The 23,514-nt window shown below is 46.5% G+C and overlaps 2 protein-coding genes across 7 annotated transcripts in view; one reads left to right on the top strand and one right to left on the bottom strand.

The window, feature by feature from the left end:
• Positions 1-1,472: 1,472 nt before the first annotated feature.
• Positions 1,473-3,609, bottom strand: Ndufb11 (NADH:ubiquinone oxidoreductase subunit B11). The gene is made up of 3 exons (XM_026413732.2): positions 3,300-3,609; positions 1,873-2,003; positions 1,473-1,695 (listed from the first exon to the last, which is right to left on the bottom strand). The coding sequence occupies exons 1-3, from the start codon at positions 3,504-3,506 to the stop codon at positions 1,572-1,574; spliced, it is 462 nt and encodes a 153-aa protein (XP_026269517.2). The 5' UTR covers positions 3,507-3,609; the 3' UTR covers positions 1,473-1,571.
• A 226-nt stretch (positions 3,610-3,835) lies between these two features.
• Positions 3,836-23,514, top strand: part of Rbm10 (RNA binding motif protein 10) — a 29,030-nt gene continuing 9,351 nt past the window's right edge. For 3 of the 6 annotated variants that reach the window (XM_026413723.2, XM_026413724.2, XM_026413722.2), the window contains exons 1-6: positions 3,836-4,303; positions 6,041-6,182; positions 17,252-17,435; positions 18,916-19,146; positions 21,369-21,438; positions 23,227-23,300. In XM_026413723.2, the coding sequence (XP_026269508.1) occupies positions 4,234-4,303; positions 6,041-6,182; positions 17,252-17,435; positions 18,916-19,146; positions 21,369-21,438; positions 23,227-23,300 (771 nt within the window). In that variant the 5' untranslated portion in view covers positions 3,836-4,233. The remainder of the gene's footprint in view (positions 4,304-6,040; positions 6,183-17,251; positions 17,436-18,915; positions 19,147-21,368; positions 21,439-23,226; positions 23,301-23,514) is intronic. The other 3 variants (XM_026413729.2, XM_026413727.2, XM_026413725.2) reach the window with 2 other exon arrangements.

Genomic DNA, 23,514 nt, shown 5'->3' with positions numbered 1-23,514 from the left:
AGGTTAAGTACCAGAAGTTCATCAAGGGCTGGGGTTGTAGCTCAATGATAGAGCGCTTGCCTAGGATGTAGGAGGCACTGGGTTCAATCTTCAGCACCATATAAAAATAAACAAATAAATAAGTGAATGAAGGTATTGTGTCCATCTACAAATAAAAAAATATTTTTTAAAAAAAGTTTATTATACACATGCTATGCCAGTCACTGCTCTAAGTAAGCAGAATATACCTGAATCTTTGCCCTTCTGGAGTTTGCATCCTGGTGTGGCGGGGTGGATTCTCTGAGCCACAGACTGAGATTATTATGGGTACCTAGGTCAACATCCCCTTTCACTTCATTTTGGCAAATACAGGTTGGAGGGTAAAGAGTGCTCTCTTTGGGACCTATCCTTGAGTTGGTAGAGTGGCCCTAAGGAAGCACTCAGGTAACGATAGTTCTCATTTACAGGAAGGCTCATGTGGATATGGTTCCTGCTTTAGTCACATACATGTGGACTGGGGCCAGTCCTAACACTCACTCATCAGCCAAGGGCAGACCATTGCCTTTGGTGGTGAGTCCAGCAGGCCAGATGAGCAGGGATGGGGGTGGAGGTAGGGTGTTAATGCCAGCAGACAAGGGAAGGGAGATAGTCTATTCTCAGAGAGAAAATGAAGGGAGGAAGATTTCTTATTTGAGAAAGAGAATTGGGGCCAGGAGAGAAACACACACACATGCAGAGATGTGGGTTTGTGTTTTTGGTGTTGCTAGAGATGGAACCCAGGACCTCATATATGCTAGGCAAGTGCTGTACGAATGAACTACACCCTCAACCCTGATGTGTCTTGAGTAAGAGACAACCCAGATTTGAAACAGAACGGAATAGAGAGCTACCTAGACTGATCAAGATATAAGACAGAGGAAGATATCTCCAAAGCCAGAGAGCAGCAGAGAAGGGAAGTAGATAAATATTCACCCTCAGCAATTGAAAAGCTGTTCTCATGCATCACCCTCAATCTTTAGTCATCCCATTCCATCTTCAAATGTAGGCCCCATTGTGCTAGCTTATTTCTAAAGGTGGCTGCCATCAATATCTTTCTATATGCTACACTGCCACCCAGAGAAGCCCTTAACAACCCCATAAGAACTCTAGGGTAGTCTGTTGAAGAGAAGCCATGTGAAAGAAGACTGAAATGCCAGACATGCGGGTGAAGAAACCATCTTGGATGTCTAGCTCAATTGAGTTTCAGATGACTCTAGCCCCAGCCACCATCTAATTGAGATCCCAAGAAGGGCCACCTAGTTAAGCCCATGCAACCCACAAATCATAAAAAAAGATAATACTATATTATAGTTTTCAGCCACTAAGCTTTAGGATGTTTGTTACACAGTAATAGATAACCAGAACACCCAGGAAAGGCTGCAGTGGCCCTTTTAAAGCTTGTGACACCCCCATCTTCAAACCCCCTTCACAACAAAAGCAATGGTAGCCAGTCAGATTTTTCAGTCCCTTTAATTACGACCTCTGAGGAGTAGGTAGAATGGCAGGTAGCAGGTAGGGAAGGTGGTGCATCTTGAGCCCCACTCAGCAACTGGTCAGTCATCATCAGGCAGCTGGATTTTGCTGGGGTCAAAGCAGTTGGATTCCATGACGGGGAGGCCATTGGCCTCTCGGTATTTCACAAGCCTCTCAGCTTCCCGGCGGGCCCACTCCCGCATCCTGGAAGCAGAAGCAGTGGGGGGATATGAGGAAACTTCACTAGAAAACAGTACCCCACCCCACCTCAGCACTCCATTTCCCAATGGTGCAGGGACAGGATTTCCAGCAGAGAGCCCTGCAACTTCTACCCCTTCCTCTGCCTCCTACCCAGCCCACTCTCTCAGATACCCCTTGTACCTGTAGTCAGGCAGATAAGCCACAAAGGTGGTGCCTAAGACCAGGACAATTGAGACACCAAAGAAGAAGATAACCCGCATGTTCCAGAGGTCCACAACAGGGTCCTTGTCGTAACCATGAGAGTCTGGGTTCTGTGAAAAAGGAGAGGTGAGTGAGGGCTTCCCTTGCGCCATAAAGCTGTATGCTGGCCCTGTATAACCTGATCTCTAATCTTCCCTCAGATCCATCTCCTCCCTCACTAACTTCTCTATCTTTAGGATATGTTAAGTTCCTTCCCATCACACAGATTTTGCACTTGCTGTTGTTTCCTCTGCCTAGAAAGCCTTTCTCCCAGATCTAATCATGGCTGGATCCATCTCCTCATTCAAGGTTTTGATTTCATTGCCAAATGAAGAGTTGGCTCCACCAATTCCTTTAGGAGGTATCCCCTAGTCACCTTGTTAATAGATAACATAGGAACCACAGAAAACTGCTATTTTTATAGGTTAAAAAAATGGTTGAATACTGACAAGCTCTTATGGTTCAACCTAATAAAATAGCACTCTGCACCCTAGTTACTCTCCATGTACTTACCCTACAGCATCCTATATATCCAATATCCTCAACCAGAGATAAGTGTTGATGAAATACTTAGTATGTGCCAGGTCTTTTCAAATATGCAAACCTCACAACATCTTAGAGGTAGAAAGTGGCAGTAATGAACACCTTTTAAGGTTGAGTACTTTCAAAGTGCCAGTTGCTGTTTTGGCCATTTTTGATTCATTTAATTACATGAGAACAGATTGGTTTTTTTTTAAGGTGTCCTATTCCTTTTCCTATTCTATAAAGAAATTGAGGCACCAAGGGTTTAAGCTACTTGCCCAAGGTCACACAGATAACTGTTAGTGCTTGGATTCCAACTTGAGCTGTCTGAGTCCAGAGCCTCTGCTATTGACACGGCACAGGAGACCTGGTAGCTCTAAGTTCAAATACCAGTTCCACATGTATTCAGTTATGTGAGCTTGGGCAAGAAATTTCGCATCTCTGTGCTTCAGTTTCTTCATCTGTAGAAGAGAGTCCCTACCTTAAAATCGGGTTGTTTTGCAGACTAAATGAGTTAATGTATATAAAATGTTTAAAACAGGGAGGGACACCAGGCAAGTGCCCTGTCACTGTTTAGTATTAACGTGATTCTATTTTTTTCAAACGTGCCTGAGCGCTCCGCACTTCAGGTTTAATTTCTGTTTCCAAAATAAGGTCAATCCAGCCTCTGGCCCTGGACCGAAGATATCAGGGCACAAAGGACGAAAACAAACTAGGCAAAATTCCCAAGTCTTCAAAGATTTTGCCGGCTGAGCAATTCTCAGCACCTAAGAACGTCCTCTACAACTCCCGGTCCTCGGGTCCCTGATTGACCCCTCCGGCGTCCCGTTCCTCCTCCCTCTCACCTTCTCATAGAGGTTCTCGTCCTCGGGTTCTGGGTCCTCCTGCCAGCGCATGGTCGGTTCCGGCGGCCGCTTTCCCGCCACAGCAGACGGAGCGACCACAGCCCTTGAGGAGCTGGATTCCCAGCGAACGCGGGCAGCGGGGAGCCCTCGTATCGCTGCTGCCGCCAAAAGGCGGCGAGCGCACAAACCTAACAGCTCGGTCGCCATGACAGGTTGTGCTACAGGGTCTCAGGGGCGGAGACGGAAATGGAACTGTGCGCAGCTGCAGTTGACTCAACCGCGATCATTGTCGCTCCGCCCCCACCTCACTAAATAGATCCCGGGTTCAAGTTTGTGTTCATATGAGGCGGGGCGTCGAGGAGTCCTCCTTTCTCTCCCTTGTCATGGCCTCATGGGACCAACCATGCTCTTATCCTCTTGGTCAGGCTGAGAAATTTCATCTTGATAGGAAGAAAGCGGTGACATCTGGCAGGCCCCGTGGGGAAAGAGGTGGAGCTTCCGCTTCGCTTTCAACTTCAAAGGAAGCCAAGCTTCTAAAAAGCGGGTCTTGCGGGATTGGCCAATAGCTACTCTTTTTCTGGACTTGCGGGGCGTTTTCACGGGGAGTGGGGAGGTGGCATACGCTTGCCAATCAGAAGCGGCCAGGGCCGGCCGTCGGCGGGCGGCGACCAATAGACGAAGCCGGCCAGAGCGCGCTCCCTTAGTAGGTGGATGGTGGTCGAAGCGCCGGCTCCCTTCTCCTCGTCGCCATTTTGTGCTGGTGATTGCGGCCGGCTGGGAGTAGGCGGCAGTGAGTTTCTTTGGGAGGGCAGCGCGCTTGGCGCTTCTCCCCTCCCCCCTCCTCCCTTCTGCCTCCAGCCTTGGACTTGATTGTTGAGCGCTCCGGCCTTGGCTGAGCTGGGACAGTTGGAGGAGGTGGCGGCGGGCCGAGGTGATGCCTGGGAGCCCTCCTTTGACAGCCCGGGCCGAGAAGGTGAGCGTCGACGCTGGTCGTGGGGGCGGAGGTAAGGGGTCCGGAGCGTGTGTGGGGTTGCTTAGAAGAGGCGCGAGGGCGGACTGCGGTCGGGGGGGTTCGCGTGGAGCCAAGGGATGTCTGTCTGGCCTGAACCGAGGAGGGGGGTGTCTTTTTTTTTTTCCATGTTGGAGCAAAAGCGCGTGCGCGATTGGGACACGGGACGGGTGCACGCGGGTTGGGGGAAGGGAGGGACGGATGGGAGTGGGCTTCAATGGCTTAGTGCGTTTGCCGCCCCGAACTTTATCCACGGGAAGGCGCATGTCTGCGACTTTGGTTTTTATCCATAAGGGAGGTATGCTGACTGACCTGTGTTACTTTGCTACTTATCTGTCCACGGAGAAATGTCCGTGGCTGTGGTCCTTATTCGTCGGGGAGGGGGAGGGTGCGGGTGCTGAGAGAGACTATGACTCTGGTCTTTATCTTTGGGATGTATATCTGTGACTGGTGGTTATTCTTGCAGGGGTTGTCTTGTTACTTGCCCATACCCACTTTAAGTGCAGAGCGACTGTCAGGGAATGTGTGACTTGCGCCCCTTTTCTTGGGGCGCTTCTGTGACACGGACTTTCATCAGTTGAAAAGGGGCTCAGTCTGTTGATTAGGCTCTTAACGTGGGATCCTTCTGTGATTTTGGTTCGTACTTATTTGGAGCTCGTGTCTGTAACTTTGGCTCCTATCTGTGTGGATGCCAAAGTCTGGCCTTTTTGCCAGAGTCTGTTGAGGGTTTTCTCAGCCACCGGGGGCCTGCTTCGGATTCTCACTTTTACCCATCTGGAAGCAGGTAACTCTGGTTCCCCCTGGCTTGAGGAGGAAGAGAAAATTAGTATGTGTGTACAAGGAGGAAAGGTGTGGTGGCAACCTAGTGTTGGGCAGGTGCTGTAACCGCCTGACTTCACCTGATTCCTGTTTAGAGGGTGGGGCATGATTCTGTGATACATTCTGACCCCTAGCAGGGTCACATGGCTCTCTAGACTCCCTTAGTTCTCATGGAAGCCCTAAAAGTTGGATGCAGTTCTTCTGCATCTCCATCCTAGCAGAAAAGCACAGTGTTTTGGAACAGTTCAGAAAGGGCCTCTTTTGCCTTGGAGAACTTGGCCTCAGAGCCCTGGGGAGAGAGCCACCTTGGGACCCGGCTGTACATCAGAATCGAGTTAGTTGCTGTGTGAGGGCCAGGGCTGTGTTTGGCCAGGAGCCCAGGGAGGTGGTGGCTGTCTCTTCTCATACTCCCCCAAAAGCCTTTCATGGTCTCTGCTGACTTGTTGGGTGCTGCCAGCATTTTGTTGAAGGATGAAATGGTACCTTGGGCAGGTGGAAGGTGCCTGGTGGGGGCCTGAGATTTCCATCCTTGCGAAGTCTCATCTCTGAGGTGCCTAATCTCAGGCAAATCTTTCTGCACTGGGAGTTCCCCTGAGGCAAGGTGCCCCGGGCTTGAATTTGCCTCCCAGTCAGAAAGCCCTGATTCACTGAGAGACCCAACAGGTCTCTCTGCAGAATGCTCCCTGATGAAGGCTTTGCTGTTTTCTCTGGCAGTGGGCTCAAGCCTCATGTTTGTGAGAAAAGGAAGAAGCAGGGGGGCGCTTTCCTGCTCTGATGCACAGGAATAGTAGGAGGTTAAAAACAATGTCCCTGGGCTGAGGGACAGCAGAGAGCCTTGACAATGAGGGTCTCTCAAGGAGACCCTCTCTGCCCCCAACTGCCTTGATCCCTTTCTTCCTTCCCTTCTCCCCAGAGTCCCTGCAAGAGGCATCACCCAGGCTGGCAGATCATGGTGGCAGCAGCGGGGGTGGCTGGGAAGTGAAACGGAGCCAGCGGCTGAGGAGGGGCCCCAGCAGCCCCCGCAGGCCCTATCAAGACATGGAGTATGAAAGACGGTGAGTTTACTCCCGCCCCTCCCAAGCAGCCTAGGCTTGTTCCCTTGTGAGAACTGATCCAGGAGGATGCTAGGAAAGGACTTCTGGGCAGAGGAAACACACATTGGACGAGTGGTTTCTTTTTGGCACACATTTATTTGGCACCTGTTGTGTGCCAGGACCTGTGGTAGGCTCTGGGAGTGCAGTGACAAATGAGACTTAAGATTGTAGGTCTCCCTTTTGAGACCTCTGTGCTTAGGGTCTCATGAGGGAGACCACACACTTTACAGGTGATTACAAAACAGCTTGATCAGTACCATGGTTGGATGTGAGGGTGGGAAGAGATCAAGAGAAAGGGAGGAATGAAGGCTGAGGCCCAGGTTTCCAGCTTTGGGGACCCAGATAGGTATGTGGTGCCATTCTCCAAAGTGAAGGCAGCCATTACAGGAGGACGAGGGGGAGGAGGAGAGGGAGAGGTCAGGCCTGGGTTTTAGAGTCAGGGATTTATTTGCCTGGAACATTGGGGCAAGCCAGATTAGAGTGGAAAGACTCCAGGAATGGGTGGGTTGCAGTTAGCAGGGTGCTTGTCTTAGAAAGGATACTTATATACAACTTTATTTTTCAACTCTGATACAAACAAGAAACATTTGGGACACTGGGTAAATACAGAGTTCCTGGGTAAAAGTTTGCCATTCCTTGCCATCCTAGTGTATCCTTGCCACCCCAGGTGATTCTAAGGCAGGAAATCCGTCCACGACAAGTTTACCTAGGAAAGCAGATCTAACTCTCCCAGAAAGCCTCTCTTCAGAGTCAGTGAATGTGTAAAATGTCAGGGAGAAAACAGTTCCTGAAATGTCTTACAGAAGGTTTCTCCTTGCTGGGTGTAGCCTGTAATCCCAGCAGCTTGGGAAGTTGAGACAGGAGCAGAGGCTGAGACAGGAGGATCGCGAGCTCAAACCTCAGCAATGGCGAGGCCCTAAGCAACTCAGTGAGATCCTGTCTCTGAATAAAATAAAAAATAGGGCTGGGGATGTGGCTCAGTGGTCAGATGCCCCTGAATTCAATCCCCAGTACCAAAAAACAAAACAAAAGGCTTCTCCTGAGCTGGGGAATTAATTCGGTGGCAGAGCATTTGCTTAGCAGGTGCCAAGCCCTGGGTTCAGTCCCCAGTACCACAAAACAAACAAACATACACACAAACAAAAAACAACAAAAAGCAAAAACAAAGGATTTCTCTTTTAAAGTGAAGAATTATAGTGTTTTGTTTTTTGAGAGGTGAACCCATATTTGAGATAGTATCATTGACTAGTATGATTCAGTCTTGACCTTCAAATATGTCTTTTCAAAGGCATTTGATTTTGGACTGTATTCACCAAAAGGACTCCCCATGGCTGTTTCTGAGTTTGAGTACGTGACATAATTGCTTTAGACTTTATTACCGAGTAAAGCCACTGGCTTTCTTTTGGCTTTTCAAGGATCTGAAGTGCAGAGGTTTGAGTTAATCACACTTTGCAGTTCAGGGTAGGTTTCTATCATAGGCCAGTCGGTAGAAAAAGCCCTCCTCTTGCTGTGTTTATTTTTTTGTTTGTATTCCCAATTCCCACCTCTGTGGGCAGCTGCTCTATTTTGCTTGATGTGTATCCTTCTAAAATAGGTAGTGTTGTTTCAAGTGTCTGTGTTTTCAATTTACACAAACTGCATAGTGCTACAGTCCTGTTCTGCTTCTTGAACTTCGTATTACTCAGCACTGTATTTTTAAGCTGTGTCTGGATTGCCGTTTGTATATTAGTGCTTTGCCTCTAATTGCTGCCAAAGGCACCATGGGGTGTGCTGGCTGCATTTTACTTAACGATTCCCCCAAGGATGGTTACCTGTTCTTAATTTTGATGTGCTAAAATCAATACTTTATTGCCTTTTAATTTGTGCTTTCAGAATCTTTTTTTTCTGCCCCAGATCACAAAGATTCTTATACTCTGTAGTTTTACCTTTTGCATTCAAGTCTTTAGAATCTGTTTTTTAATATGATATAAGGTGGATTCTGGTTTTATTTTTTTCATATAGTGGGCAATGCCCAGTACCATCTCCTAAATGTCCATTCTTTCTCTATTGATTTGTGGTACCTCATCTGATTTCAAGTTTCCTCGTGTGATCTAATTTGTTCCATTGGTCTACTTGGTTATTCTTGTGCCAGAACCTCACTGTTTTCATTATTATGCCTCTACAGAATGTCTGAATAACTCCCTCTTTACTCTTATTTTTTAAAGTCGATTTAGATGGGGCATGGTAGTGCATGCCTGTAATCCCAGTGACTCAGAAGGCTAAGGCAGGAGGATCACAGGTTTGAGGCCAATCTCAGCAACTTAGTAAGGCCCTAAGCAATTTCATGAGACCCTGTCTCAAAATAAAAAGGACTGGGGATGAAGCTCAGTGGTAGAGCAGGTGTTTAACATTCATGAGGAGGGTTGGGGATTTAGCTCAGTGGCAGAGTGCTTGCCTAGCATGGGCAAGGCCCTGTGATGGGTCCTCAGCCCTGGCGGGGGTGGGGGCTAAAACAAAGGATTTAAAAAGACAAAAAAAATTAGAAAAGGTAACATTCATGTGGCCCTAGGTTCAATCCCCAGTACTGCCATAGAAATTTATAAAGGGATAATGGGAACATGACATCTTCTGTGGGCCCTTCCCATGCCAGTTGTCTGTATTTTCTTAGTTTGTGCACCAAATAGATCCTGAGTCAGTTGATGTGATAATGAAAAGGAGGATGCCTGTGCCACAGAGAATTCTGGAAGCTTTCATGCTGAAATTGTTGTAAGATATGAGGCATCTGAATACTTCAGCAGGATCCAACTACTTCTTACTTTCATCTTTCACCTACATTAAGGCATTGACTACTGTCATCTCAGTTAAAATTCTTGTTGAGTTTGTTTTTATTTTTATTTTATTTTTTTGCAGTACTAGATGTTGAACTCAGGAGCGTGCTCTACCACTGAGCTATATCCCAGCCTTTTAATTTTTTTTTTTTAATGTTTATACTTTTTGTAGTTCTCGGCAGACACAACATCTTTATTGGTATATGGTGCTGAGGATCGAACCCGGGCCGCACGCATGCCAGGCGAGCGCGCTACCGCTGAGCCACATCCCCAGCGCCAGCCTTTTAATTTTTTTGTCATGTATTTTGAGACAGAGACTCATGAAGTTGCTGAGGCTGGCCTCAAAACCTGGAATCCTTCTGCCTCAGCCTCTTGAGTAGCTGTGATTATAGCATGTGCCTCCATGCCTGGCATCAATATCAGGAAATTTAATAATGATATAATACTTTCATCTTATATAAAGCCCATATTCAGATATCATCAGTTTTCTCAATAATGTCCTTTATAGCTGGTTTTCCTCAATTCAGGATTCAATCCAAGATCACACATTGCCTTAAACTCCTTTGTATTTTTAGGCTCATTTAATCTCTCGAACAGTTATTTGGTCTTTGTCTTTTATGACCTTGGCATGTTTTAAGGTCAGTTGTTTTGTAAACTGTTTCTTAGTTTGAGTTTTTTGAATACTTAGGAAATTTGGGCAGAAAATTTATTTAGTGATCTCTGTATATTTACTAAATTTGATTTGTAATTGTAATATTTAGGGTATTTGCATTCGTATTTATCACTGATCCTATGATTTTCTTTTCTGTATTTATCTGGGATTGGAATCAAGGTAGCCTCGTGACATGAATTGAATAGCCTTTACTCTTTCTCTTTTTATTGGAGAAATTGTACAAAAATGTTATTTTTAAAATTTTAAAACATGGTAGGTGTTGATAAGATACACACACACACACACACACGGGATTGAATTCAGGAATACTTTAACACTGAGCTACATCCCTAGCGCTTTTTTGTTTTTGAAACAGTCAGTTGCTGAGGCTGCCTCTAACTTGGGATCCTCCTGATTTGCTGGGATTACAGGTGGTACCTCCAGGCCTGGTTAGAACTCACTTTTAAAAGCATCTAGAGGGCTGGAGATGTGACTCAAGCGGTAGCACGCTCACCTGGCATGTGTGCGGCGCTGGGTTCGATCCTCAGCACCACATACAAATAAAGATGTTGTGTCCGGTGAAAACTAAAAAAAAATAAATATTAAAAAAATAATAATAAAATAAAAGCATATAGATCTGGGACTGGTGGCACACACCTTTCATCCCAGCAACTGGGAAGGCTGAGGAAACAATTTAGCAAGACCCTGTCTCAAAATTTTAGAAGGCATGTGGCTCATTTGTAGGGTGCCCCTGAATTCCGTCCTCAGTACTACACACATACACACACACACACACACCCATCTGGACCTGGGTTTTTGTTTGTTCAATTTTGCAGTGCTGGAAATTAGACCCATGGCCTTATACATGTTAGGCAAATGCTATAAGGCAAATGCTCCACCACTGAACATCCCCAGCCCAGGACCTGGGTATTTGATTATCATTCCGTCTCTTTTTTTCTGTCAATTTTGGTATTATGTGTTCTTTAGAAATATACTCATTTTGTGGAGGTCCCCTTGTATTGTGTGTCTGTCTTCCTCCAGTTGTGTTATAAAATAAGTCTGCCTTTGGAAGGTTTTTTTGCTCTGTAGCCAATTAAAAGCATTTCCCACTATCTAAATATTTTTTGTCATCCTGGGTGTCACAGAGTTCAAGATTTCATCCAAGAATTTAGGGGGCTGGGGGCATAGCTTAGTGGTAGAATGCTTCCCTGGGTTTGATCTCCAGCATTGCCCCCATAATAAATAAGTATATAAATGAAAAAATCAAAATTTATTTGTATCAATTTAGTTCTTATATTCTGATAAAGAGTTCAAATAGCAAGGGATACCTATAGTAAACAAACATGGAAAGATCATTATATCCACAGTCTTAAAAATAACTCATGCTATTGATGGGTGACTCTTTTTCAGTGCTGAGGATCAAACCCAGGGATTCTCTACCACTGAGCCACATCCCAAGCTCCTTTTATTTTTTTAGTTAGAGACAGGGTCTCACTAAATTATTGAAGCTGACGTTTAACTTGTGATCCTTCTGCCTCAGACTCCCAAGTAGCTAGAAATTGCTGGGATTATAGGCATGTGCCACAACTGGCTTGACAGTAACTTCTCATTTAGGCTTTTATAGTAAAGAAACAATTGGGGTCTCAAGCCAAGCTCATGACAGACTTCATTTTGTTCATAGCAGTATCTATAGCACCTAAATGGTGCCCAACTCATAGCAAATATTATGATAATAATTGTTGAATGAACAAGTGAATGAACAATTATAAAAAAATAGGGCTGGGGATGTGGATCAAGTGGTAGCGCGCTCGCCTGGCATGCGTGCAGCCCGGGTTCAATCCTCAGCACCACATACAAACAAAGATGTTGTGTCCGCTGAGAATTAAATATATATATATATATATATATATATATATATATATTAAAAATTCTCTCTCTCTTTAAAAAAAAGATGCATTATAAAAAAATAGAAAACAAGAAAAATGTCTGGAGGCATTTTTTTTTCATACTAGGAATTGAACTTGGGGCTTCACAGATGATGGGCAGGTGCCCTACTATTGAGCTGCATCCTCAGCCCTTTCCAGTATTTTAATATGAAATTTCAAGCATATAGACAAATTAAAAGACTTTTACAGTAAATTCCTGTCTACTCATCCACTAGATTATACCATTTCACTATACTTGCTTTATCTCAAGTATGTTATTTTTTACTCTTTAGATTTTTTTAAAAATATTTATTTATTCATTCATTCATTTATTTTAAATGGTAGTTGGACACAATACCTTTACTTTTATTTATTTATTTTTATGTGGTGCTGAGGATCTAACCCAGGACCTTGCATGTGCAAGGCAAGCACTCCACTGCTGAGCCACAACCCCAGTCCCCTCTTGAGATATTTTTGATTTTTACAAAGCCAATTGTATCTGTTTTCTTTTATGATTTCTGCTGAGGAAGGCCTTTCCCATGCTTGAAGTAATGAGTTTTGTTGTTAGATTTCCTAGTACTTTTTATGTTTTTCTATTTGGGGATTTAAATTTTTGATCTATCTGGAATTCATTTGGAATAAATGAGGTAGAGGGCTGGGATGTGGCTCAGTGGTAGAGCACTTGCCTAGCATGTGTGAGGCAATGGAGTCAATCCTCAGCACTGTATACAAATAAATAAAGGTTCATCAACAACTAATAAAAGTATTTTTAAAAAGGTAAGGTAGAGACACAGTGGTACATGCTTGTAATCCCAGCTACTTGGGAGGCTGAGGCAGGAGGATCACAAGTTTGAGGCTAGAAGTAAGGTAAGTATACAACTTTATTTTTTGGTGGTTAACACATTTTTTTCTGTAGAGATAGTGAATATTTTTAGCATTGCAGACAGTATGATCTCTATTGCAACTACTCAACTGAAAGTACTCATAGACCACATGTAAATTAAGGAGTATAGCTGTATTCCAGTAAAACTTTACTTAAAGTAACTGGATTTGGCTCATTAACTGTAATTTTCTGTCCCCTAGGCCAGATAGTTATCACCACTATTTATTGACTAACCCATTTTGCCTTGTTAATTTCAGACATAACTTTTGGATTGTACTAAATTTCTGTGTGCATCTTTATGTGCTGTGGACTCTATTTTGCTGATCTGTGTGTGTGGTCTTTTGTTTGTTTGCTTGTTTTGGTACCCCAAATTGAACCCAGGGGCACTTAACCACTGAGCCACATCCCCAGCTCTTTTTTTTTTTTTTTTTTTTTTTTTTTTTTAGAGAAAAGATCTTGCTGAAGAGCTTAGGGCCTTGCTAAGTTGCTGAGGCTGGTTTTGAACTTGCGATCCTCCTGCCTCAGCCCCCCAGCCACTGGGATTACAGGCATGTGCTACTGTGCCCGGCTCATGTTTTAATTGATCTACTTTTATAATATGTTCTAATACTTGGTAGAGCTCCTCTAGGCATTTTACTCTCTTTAATGTTTTTATTATTGCATTACAGTTATATATACTAGTGAGGTTCATTTTGACATAATCATAAATGTATATAACAGTTTGCTCATTTTCAATGCCTAGGACTTCCCTCCCTCTGGTCCCCTTCCTCTACTGTACTGGTTTCCTTTCTGTTTATTTGTTTTTTGAACAGAATTTTCCTGACTTTGTAAAGTTGTTCCCTTGTCCTCTGCTATATTTTGGCTTTTTCTAGAGTTGTTTTTGCAGTGCCAGGGATTGAACCTAGGGGCCTGAGCATGCTATGCAAGCACTCTATACTGAAGTACCTGCCCAACCCATTTAAATTTTATTTTGAGGCAGGAGCTTCCAGAGTTACTTAGGCCAGCTTTGAACTTGGGTTCCTCTTGCCTCAGCCTTCCAGGTTCTTGGGACTACAAGTCCATACCACTGTGCCTGGCTTCTTTGCTGTTTCAACAGTGCTGTGATGAATAGTGTTTTTATGTATGTGCAAATATATCTGTACTTTAAACTCCAAGAAGTAGAAACATGTCAGAGGACCTATAGATTTTTTTAGTTTTGCTGACTATTGCCAAATTTTCCTCCTTAGGAATTATTCCATTTTTACCTCTACCATCTACGTTATTGAGAGCTTATTTCCCATACAGCTTTGTCAACAATTCATTGTCAAACATTTGGACTTTTGCAAATCTTTTGGGTTAAAAAAGTTCTATCATTAATCTTCATTATTAAAAAAAATCCCAAATATTGTATGTATATATTCCCCCCTCTCCAGGAGGCAGAGTGTAATCCCTTGAATGTGAGTTGGTGTTAGTAACATGAATAGAGAATAGAAAGGGGAAATTAAGAATTTTACTAGGGAAAAACCTGGCAGACACTGCCTTAACCAGGTGATGAAGGTTAACATCAAAAGATGAATCATGTTTGATATGTACATCCTGATATGATCAGATCAAAAGAGCATCTTTCTATTGTATGCTTCTCAAAACCCAAACTAAACCTGTAATCTCAACTTTAATCAGGAGAACACATTAGAGAAAACCGACTTCAGGGACATTCCACAAAATACTTGACCAGTGCTCTTCAAAACGCTTATGGTCATTAACACACACACACACACACAAAAAAAAAAAAATGCTGAACATGGTGTCACATGCCTGTAGTCTCAGCAATTTAGGAAGACCCTGTCTCAGAAAGGACTGAAGTATATATATCTCAGTGGTAAAGTGCCCTTCGGTTCAATCCCCAGTAGTGCTAAATAAACAAAAATGAATGGATAGCAATAAAAGACTTTCACAGACCAGAGGGGACTAAGGGGATATGTTGACTGAATGAAATACAGTATCCTGGATTAGATTCTGGGACAGGAAAAAGGACATGTGAGAAAACTGATAGGATCTTAATAAAGTATAGTTCGGTTAATTTCTTAAGTTTTGATGTGGGCCATGGTTCTCTGAATATTAGGGAAAGCTGGTAAAGGGTATACTATTATCTTTGAACTTTTTTGTAAATCAGATTGTTTCAAAATAATCTTTGACTTCATCATAATTAGAAACTTTTGTACATGAAAGGACACCATCAAGAGAATGAAAAGACAACCCACAATGGGAGAACATATTTGTGCGTATGTTGGTAAGGAATCAATACCCAGAATATAGAATGAATGCTTACAGCAACAACAACAACAAAAAACCCAACCCAGTTGAACAAAGGGTAAGGACTGTCAGATGTGGTGGCTCATGCCTGTAATCCCTTTGGCTTGGGAGGCTGAGGCAGGAGGATCGCAAATTCAAAGCCAGCCTCTCCTTAGCACCACAAAAAGAAAGAAAGAAATGATTGTCAGGTGTGGTAGTGTGCGCTTGTAATCCCAGCAGTTTAGGAGGCTAATATGGGAAGTTTATAGGTTTGAGACTGTCCTCAGCAACTTAGTGAGACTCTGTCTCAAAAATTAAAAAGGGGCTGGGGAGATAGCTCATTAGTAAAGCATTCCTTGTTTAATTTTTTTTGTTTTTAAGAGAGAGTGAGAGAGGAGAGAGAGAGAGAGAGAATTTTTAATATTTATTTTTTTTAGTTCTCGGCGGACACAACATCTTTGTTGGTATGTGGTGCTGAGGATCGAACCCGGGCTGCACGCATGCCAGGCAAGCGCGCTACCGCTTGAGCCACATCCCCAGGCCCTCCTTGTTTAATTTTTGAATTAATTTCCCAGTTCCAAAAAAAGAAGAAAGAAATTATTGTTGTTTTTTCCATGTTTTCATTTCTTCTATTTAAATATCTGATTGATTTCAAATGTATCTTGGTGTATGTTTGAAATATAGTCCTAGGTCTTGCACATGTTTAGGTATTTAACCTTTTTAATGTAATTGTAGTTGATATTTTCCTATGTTCTAAACAATGGTTATCTGAGTACAGCAAGGTATTTATTTCTATTAATTTCATATCCAGCATCCTTATTTAATATTTTGTGATGCTGGGGACTGAACCTAGGGCATGCTTGGCAGATGCTCTACCACTGAGCTACACCTGTGGCTCCTGATTTATTGTTTGTAATCACTTTTCAATTGATTTTCTTAGGCTTTGCAGGCTGACCCTCATAGCAGCTATAAATAATGCCAATTTTACCTTCTTTTCAGCTTTTAACCCCTTTTCTTCCTTCCCTTATTTAATTGCGTTAGATAGTATCTTTAGAATAATGTTAAGAATGGTGTCAATGATGGGACATTCTAGTATTATTTCTAACCAGATTTGGAATTCTATTGCATTCTTCTCTAGGGTCTGATTTTTGTTGATTGCTCATATTTTCTTTTTTAAAGTGAATATGTTGGTTGCTTTTTTTAGCCATGATTTTATCTGAAAAATAATTGTTGGTTCCTACTGAGTTAGGTACTATGCTAAACTTTTGGGAATAAGCCTCTAGGTGAGGTTCCCTCATTTCCTGGAATTTGCTGTCTAGTCAGGTTTTGTGAGTATGTATATGTATGTTTTGGTACCTGGGATTGAACCCAGGGAGTGCTTAACCACTGAGCCACGTCCCCAGTCCTTTTATAGTTTATTTTGAGAAAGAGTTTTGCTAAGTTACTGAGGCTGGTTTTGAACTTGTGATCCTCCTGCCTCGTCGGCCTCCCAAGTTGCTGGGATAACAGGCATTCACCACCACATCCAGTTAGTCAGGTTTTTATTTTGTATCAGGAATTAAACCCACTGAAACACATCCCTAGACCTTTTCATTTTTATTTGTATTATGAGACAGCATCTTACTGAGTTGCTTAGGACCTCACTCTCAAGCAGCTGGGATTAAAGGTGTGTACCACCTTGCCCAGCTAAAGTTTTTTTGTTTGTTTGTTTGTGATACTAGACATCCAACCACAGCCTTCTGTATACTGAACACAGGCTCTACCACTTAACTGTATCCCCAGCTCCATTTTTTTTTAAGGTGGGATCTCACTATGTTGCTTAGACTGGCCCTAAACTCCTGAGCTCAAGTGATCCTCAGGTCTCAGCTTCCCAAGTAGTTCAGATTATAGACAGTAACTTTTTTTTCTTTAGTGGTTCTGATTGAACATAGTGGGGTCTTGAACATGGTAGGTAAGTACTCTACACTGAGCTACATCCCCAACCCCAGTAGGATAATTTCGATGAAAGAACTATCACTGTTAGCAAGGTGACTGTGAATCAGGCAGGGTGGCATGCATGAGGCACACAGTGAGAGAGGTTGGCCAGAGACCTCCACACGCAGGATCCTGCAGGCCTGGTGGGACCTTGGTGAGCATTTCAGTATTTTATCTGGAGTCTAGAGGAAGCCACTGAAGGGAATAGCAATATTTGGTTTGATTTGTTTTGCTGTAGAGAACACTCCCGTTTGGGATGCCAAGACTGAACTGGGAGGGGTCTGGGTGGAGATGAGGAAACCAGTCAGGAGGCCACACCAGAAGTGTGGGGGACCAGAGAGGTGGGGGAGGAATTGAGAGGTGGGTTGGCTTTGGGATGAGGTTTTCAGAACCCCTGTCTGTGGGGGTGGAACTCGGGACCTTAATTAAGGAAGGGGAATTAAGGACTGTGGGGATCACCCTTGCCTCTTGAACCTTTCAGAAAGGGTGGCCCTCTAATCCCCATCCTTCTTCCCTAGAGGTGGTCGTGGTGACAGGACTGGGCGCTATGGAGCCACTGACCGCTCACAGGATGATGGTGGGGAGAACCGCAGTCGAGACCATGACTACCGGGATATGGACTACCGCTCATACCCCCGCGAGTATGGCAGCCAGGAGGGCAAGCACGACTATGACGACTCATCTGAGGAGCAGAGTGCAGAGGTGAGGACAGAGCCAGGCTGGGCCAGGCTGGGCCAGGCCTGGGGGCAGCACTCCTGAAGGGCCTGTGTGTCTGACTGCAGCACCAGGTACAGGCAGCACTCTGCTCCCGTGCCTTCAGACTGTGCTCGGTGGCTTTACCTCACCTGGAGGGTCTGTTCCTCTCCCTTCTCTGAGGGTTCCTCTCCCAAGTTGGGTCTCCCTGGCTTCCACATGCTTGCCTCTGTACTTCTGAGGGCCCCTGGCCACTACTTCTTTCCCTTCTTCCCTGTTGTTCGGTTTGGGCCCACGATTCACTGCAAGACCTGTACTGCCTGCTCCCGGCTAATTTAGGGCATTCAAAGAGTCTCTCCTGTGGCACCCGGCGTCTTGGGTTGGGAGGGCAACTAGGGGCAGGATATTACCCAGTTGAGCAGCTCTTGGGAGGCCAGCTGTGGGCATTCCTGGTGTTTGACATCTCCTAGACAGAGAGAGGGAAAGGACCCCTAGGGGGAGCCAGTTCCATATGAGATGTTTACCTCTAACCTGAGGGGGTGAGGCATAGTGCTTACCATCAGGGAAACCCCAGTTTGAAGGGGCAAACAGGCAGCTCTCCTGTCTAATAGGATGGACAGGGTATTCTTGTAAGCCCATCTGCCTGATGGTTAGAGTGTGAGCCACCCTCTGCCCTCCACAGGGCCCAGTGCAAAGACCCCATGGTGAACTGCCATCTTGTTCAGGAACCAGGAGTTGGAAGCAGCCAGGCTTTTCCAGGAACCACTGTTAAGCTGTGCCTAGTTGTCTCCAGGGCAGATTGGGCGCTGGGGAGGGCCTGTTGGCAAGTGTGGGAGTAGAGCACCTAGTTATGTAGCTCTGGCCTGCTTAGTTTCTGGAATAGGTGAGTTGGGCAACACCAGAGAACCCAGCAGCCACACCCTGTTTTGAAGGAAACTCATGGTGATGGAGACTCAGCCAAGGGTATGGTCCATGGCTCTCATATCTTTGCCAGCTCCTGCTGGCTGCCTCTGGCCCACATCTGAAGCTGTTCCTGTGTGCCCTCAGCTTGGGTGTAGGGCCCAGTCCCAGGTTGGAAACTGTAGGAGATAGGTGTCACAAGGAACAACTGTGTACATACCAGCTGAGCTGGCAAGGGAGAAGGGGGAAGAGAAGGGGAGATGTCAAGGGCAAAGTCTGGTGTGCCGACCCAGGCCAATGTATCCCAAGGAGGTTTAAGCTGTGTCTTGTCACCTGCCTCTGGGAGTTCCTCCCCCACACCAATACTATCATTTGGAAAGCAGTCCCTAAAAGTGTCCCGTGGAACATTCACAGCCCCAGAAGGGTTGCAGTCCAAAACCTACGCACCCTGTCTGCCTTGAACCTTTAGCCGGAGCCCGCCCACTCCTGGCTTTCAGAGCCTCCCTGCCTCAGAGAACCAGCGGCCAGCCCCTAGGCCCGCCCAGACTGACTGCCCGTCTGGTGTCTCTCGTCTCATTCTGTCGGCCAGGATTCCTACGAGGCCTCCCCGGGCTCCGAGACTCAGCGTAGGCGGCGGCGGCGGCACAGGCACAGCCCCACTGGCCCGCCAGGCTTCCCCCGAGACGGCGACTATCGGGACCAGGACTATCGGACCGAGCAAGGGGAGGAGGAGGAGGAGGATGAGGAGGAGGAGGAGGAGGAGAAGGCCAGTAACATCGTCATGCTGAGGATGCTGCCACAGGCAGCCACTGAGGATGACGTACGTGCCCCCCGTGGCCCTGGGCAGGCGGCAGAGCAGAAGGCCAGGCTGGGTCTCTTCTAGAGCCCTCAATTTCTTCTTACCCCTCCCTCATCCCCACCCTCATCACCCTTCCTCCCTTCTCCACCACAGGTTCCTATCCCTGATCATTGTCCATCCTCTGTGGGCAGGCCCTGTTAGCTCCTGGTCTGGAAGGGAGGAGTGTCAGATAGGCCGGATTGGCCCAGGGGCAGTAGCTGTGGGTGTCTGGCACTGGTGGGTGTGGGGGAGAGAATATCCCTCCTGCACATTCCATTGGTTTCTATCCTTTCTGCATGTGTGGATTGAGGGCCAGATCCTTACCAGGCCTGGTGCTGGATATTGCTGGTGGCAAAGATGATGTCAGGGCCCTGTTGCCATGGGGCAGTAGGGAGTGGGGGCCCATGGGAATTTCTGAAATTCCATTTTCATTCTCCCCTACTCCTTTGTCAGCAGCATCAACTCTCATCTCCAGTCTGGCCACAGCACCTTGAAAGGCTGCTAACAGCCTTTCCACCCTGTTTGCCTTTGTGATATTCTCTCCTTTCCATCTTTCTCTCTTTTCTCCTGTTCCTTCTCATAATGAGCCATATTACAACCCAAAGACACTAGATTAGCTTCATGGCTAGCCTCCCTGATCCAGTGCCTCTGAGTTCTCTGAGCAGTTCTCTGAAGTCTACTAGCTGCCTGTTTTATAGCAGTAGAAATTGGGTATGTGAAGGCTTCTAAAGTCTGACCCAAGCTGGGCATGGTGGCACACACCTTTAATCCTAGTGATTTGGGAAGCTGAGGCAGAAGGATCATAAGTTCAAGACCTGCCTGGACAACTTAGATTTTGTCTCAAAATTTAAAAAAGGGGGGGGGGGGCTGGGGATGTAGCTCAATAGTAGAGCATCCCAAGTTCAATCCCCTAGTACCACAAAAATAAATAATTTTTTTGTTCTAATTAGTTATACATGGCAGCAGAATGCATTTTGACTCATTGTATATAAGTGGAGCACAACCTTTCATTTCTCTGGTTGTACACAATTGCCCCATTCATGCAGTCATACGTGTACATAAATTAATAATGTAAATAGATTTTAAAATGCCTGGCCCACCTACCCTGTTCAGGGTCAGATAGTCACTGGTTGTAGATATTCACTGAGGATTTAAAAGCAGGCTGGGCCACGCACCAGGTCTGACTGAAACCTCACAGTGGCTCTGCTATGAAGGTACCTCTGTAGTCTTTCCTACCAAACCCCAAGCAGCAAAGTGAATTGCCCCCAAGTTCCATAGACAGCAAGTGGTAGGGTGGATTTGGGAGTCTGAACCTGGACAGCTGGACCCCAGAGCCCACATTCTTGCTGCTTCCTGAGTTCTTCCTGAGTGTTTGAAGTCCTCATAAGTTCTTCTGGATCTCTTTCCTTTTCAACCTTGTGTTAGGTGCATGTGTAGGCACGCATGCATGTATACTTACATAAGGCCATTTTCTTGGATGTTTTTTAACTTGATGAGGAAACTGAGGCCCCAAGGTGTGGAGACTCCTCCCCTGAGAGTGCCCAGCATAGTCTCTTCATCTTTCATTCAAGGCATTGTTGACCTAGAGACTTTGCCTCACCTGGTCCCAGGTTGCTCCTGCCCTGTTGCTCACCTCATCCAGGAAGGTTTCCAAACCCACAACCATACCTTTTGTCTCCATCCTAAGTTCCCGTGGTTCTCATGGTCTGGGGCATATGGGTGGAATTGACTCAGGCTCTTCTCCCTGGTTTGCTGTTTGTGTCATGGGTGTCTTTTGATGCAAGCCAGGGGAAGGAGCAATCCCCTTGCAAAGGGCTAGAATTATATCCCAACTTTCCTTGCTTTATGGCTGCCCCTGAGCCCCTTTTCAGGTCGCTCTGCCCACCATTCTTCAGTTGCTGGCTCACTTGCTCTCCTTTTGTCTTTGTGCCCATGGGAGTCATCTCGCTGCCATTCTTTACCCTGCCCTGTGACCCTGACTTCATTTGACTCATTTTCTGCAAGTCTGGGGCTGGAAGCTGAGGATGGGTGTTTGGTGTGGGTCTGGAGCTGTCATCACTCAGGGTAAAGCTCTGAAAGAGGCAGAGGAGACTGTGTGTGTATCATCACTGATGACTACTCAGGGTTCAGAGGCCTCCAGTGGGCCTCACATACCCAGCTGCGCCCTTATGCTGAGCCCACCTCCTCTGTATCTCCCCATACAGATCCGTGGCCAGCTGCAGTCCCACGGGGTCCAAGCTCGGGAGGTCCGGCTGATGCGGAACAAATCTTCAGGTGAGCTTTCGTTCCTAGTGCCCTCCCCTTCTGCTGGCCAGCCTCAGCCTCCAAATCTCCCTCCTGCCTCTGCCTCTCCCTCACCCTCCCTACCCTGCCTTCCTGCCACAGCTGGGAATGGGCAGCTTTGGGGGGTACCCTCTTTTCTCCCCACCCCCACTCTCCTCACAGCTCCAGCCAGCAGCTTCTATGGGGGGCTGTTGGGGAGGGGGTGTGGCTCTGGGCTGAGCTGAGTGCTCCCCGGGGGCAGGGCCAGGGCCAGGCTCCGGGGAACCTCTTCTTTGGGATTCTGAGTATCTGAGATGGTGACCCCTCCCAGTACACTCCCTTCCCTCTCCTTTCTCCTGCCCCTTGCTCTCCTCCACATTTTTCTGGCAACAGCCTCTGACCAGAAAGTGGGTCTGACATAGACCCACTCATGTATTCCAAGAGGGGAGGCAGGGATGGTTCTCATCCAAGGGTGCATCCCAAGGAGAAGCCAGAGCTTTCTGGCCTTGACTGTTCCCTCCCTCCCTCTTGCAGGCTGCTTGGAGCTGGCCTGAGGTTAGCAGGGTGGTGGTGGGGGAGTTATCTCTGCAGGACCTCTGCCTAGGCACCCCAAGGCAGGCACAGTGGGGCCTCACTCTGCCTGGGCTTCTCTCTCCATCTCAGTCTCTCTCCTCCCCACACCTCCTTTATCTCTTTTCTCTCTCTCCCTCCCCTCTGAGTTCACCCCTCTCTGCCATTTTTTCCATCTGTCTTTCTCTCTGACTATACCCTTCCATCCTATTGTGCATCCTAAAGGTGATTTCTTTTGGAGATCAAGCGAGTCCCCTCCCAAGTCCTACCACATCCAAAGCCCCAGTATGTACCCACCTCTGAAGGAGATGCTTTCCTGAGGCCTCAAGTCCCAAAACCCTTACCCAGCCCTGGCCAGGCCTAGAATCTGTCTTTCTTACTGGCATGTAAGTCTTAACTTTGCTTTACTCCATCTAGACCACACACCAACAGATCCTGGGTCTCTCCCCACAGAGATGTTCCAGGTGTGGCTTCTTAATGTCCCTGGACACTTTTCCCAGGCACTCACTGATTCATACCTCTAAGGTCCTCATAGCCAATCCTGGCCACCAATTCTGTCTAGGAGGAGCTGGACTGTTGTTGGCTGGAGTCTCCCTGCCAAGGTAGCTCCTAGCAAGTCCTCTCCTTCCCCTGTACCATGATGAGGCAGAGATGAGATTGTGCCCCTACCTACCACTATCACCCCACCTGTTCCCCATGGGCCAGGATCCCCACTAGCCTCACAGAGCAGCCTGGCCCAGCCTTTCTTTTGCTCCTTTGATTAAACACCTGATCCAGGACCCCTCCTGTGCATCCCTGGCCTTCTGCTGAGCTCGCCCTTGAGTTATTTGCCCTGACCTGTATGGAGCCAGCAACCTGCCCTCCCTCCTCTGAAGCTAGATCTCTCCTTGTATCCTTTCTTCCCCAGCTGCTTCTCTCTGTTTCTGTCACCCCAGGCAGGCCTGGCAGGTCGGCCTGAGCCCCATCTCTCTCCATCTCTGCCCAGTTGGGGTGTTGTCTCTTCCCCTACCTGGATTTCCTATTTTCCTTCCCTTTCCTACCCCTCCCAGCCATCTTCCTCGCCTCCCACACCCCTTACTCTTTCTCTGATTGCTTCTTTCTCTTCCTTTCTCCTCTTTCCCCTTCCCTCTCTGCCCCTGGTCCTCTCCCCTCGGGTCCCGCCCCCTGGAACGCCGTGTGTCCAAAGCTGTTGACTAACCCACTGCGTCTGTATCTGAATGCTGTCTCCAGGTCAGAGCCGGGGCTTCGCCTTCGTCGAGTTTAGTCACTTGCAGGACGCTACACGATGGATGGAAGCCAATCAGGTTGCTTTGCCGCACTTGAACCCCCCCCCAAACAAATACTACTTTGTAATCGAGCGCTCCCCATCGCCTGATTCTTATGGACACAGTTCCCCGCCCTGTGGCCCTGTGTCCTATCCCCTCTGTCCCCTTTCTCCCTCTTCCTGACCCTCACTATCTCCTCTTCCCATCTCTTGCTACCCTACTGGGCTTCCCATCCAGAGCCCGCACTCACCAC

This window comes from Urocitellus parryii, chromosome X (genome assembly GCF_045843805.1).
Source record: "Urocitellus parryii isolate mUroPar1 chromosome X, mUroPar1.hap1, whole genome shotgun sequence".
NCBI classification, from domain to species: Eukaryota; Metazoa; Chordata; class Mammalia; order Rodentia; family Sciuridae; genus Urocitellus; species Urocitellus parryii.
Note: the sequence above shows the minus strand (reverse complement) of the source record. Positions and strands in the feature narration are given on the sequence as shown.

Coding starts and splice junctions, on each gene's coding strand:
- Ndufb11 (XM_026413732.2), bottom strand. CDS start 3,506: ATGGCGACCGAGCTGTTAGGTTTGTGCGCTCGCCGCCTTTTGGCGGCA. Junction 2,004..3,299: donor ACGAGAACCTCTATGAGAAG/GTGAGAGGGAGG, acceptor CCTTTTTCACAG/AACCCAGACTCTCATGGTTA. Junction 1,696..1,872: donor GCTTATCTGCCTGACTACAG/GTACAAGGGGTA, acceptor TTCTGCTTCCAG/GATGCGGGAGTGGGCCCGCC.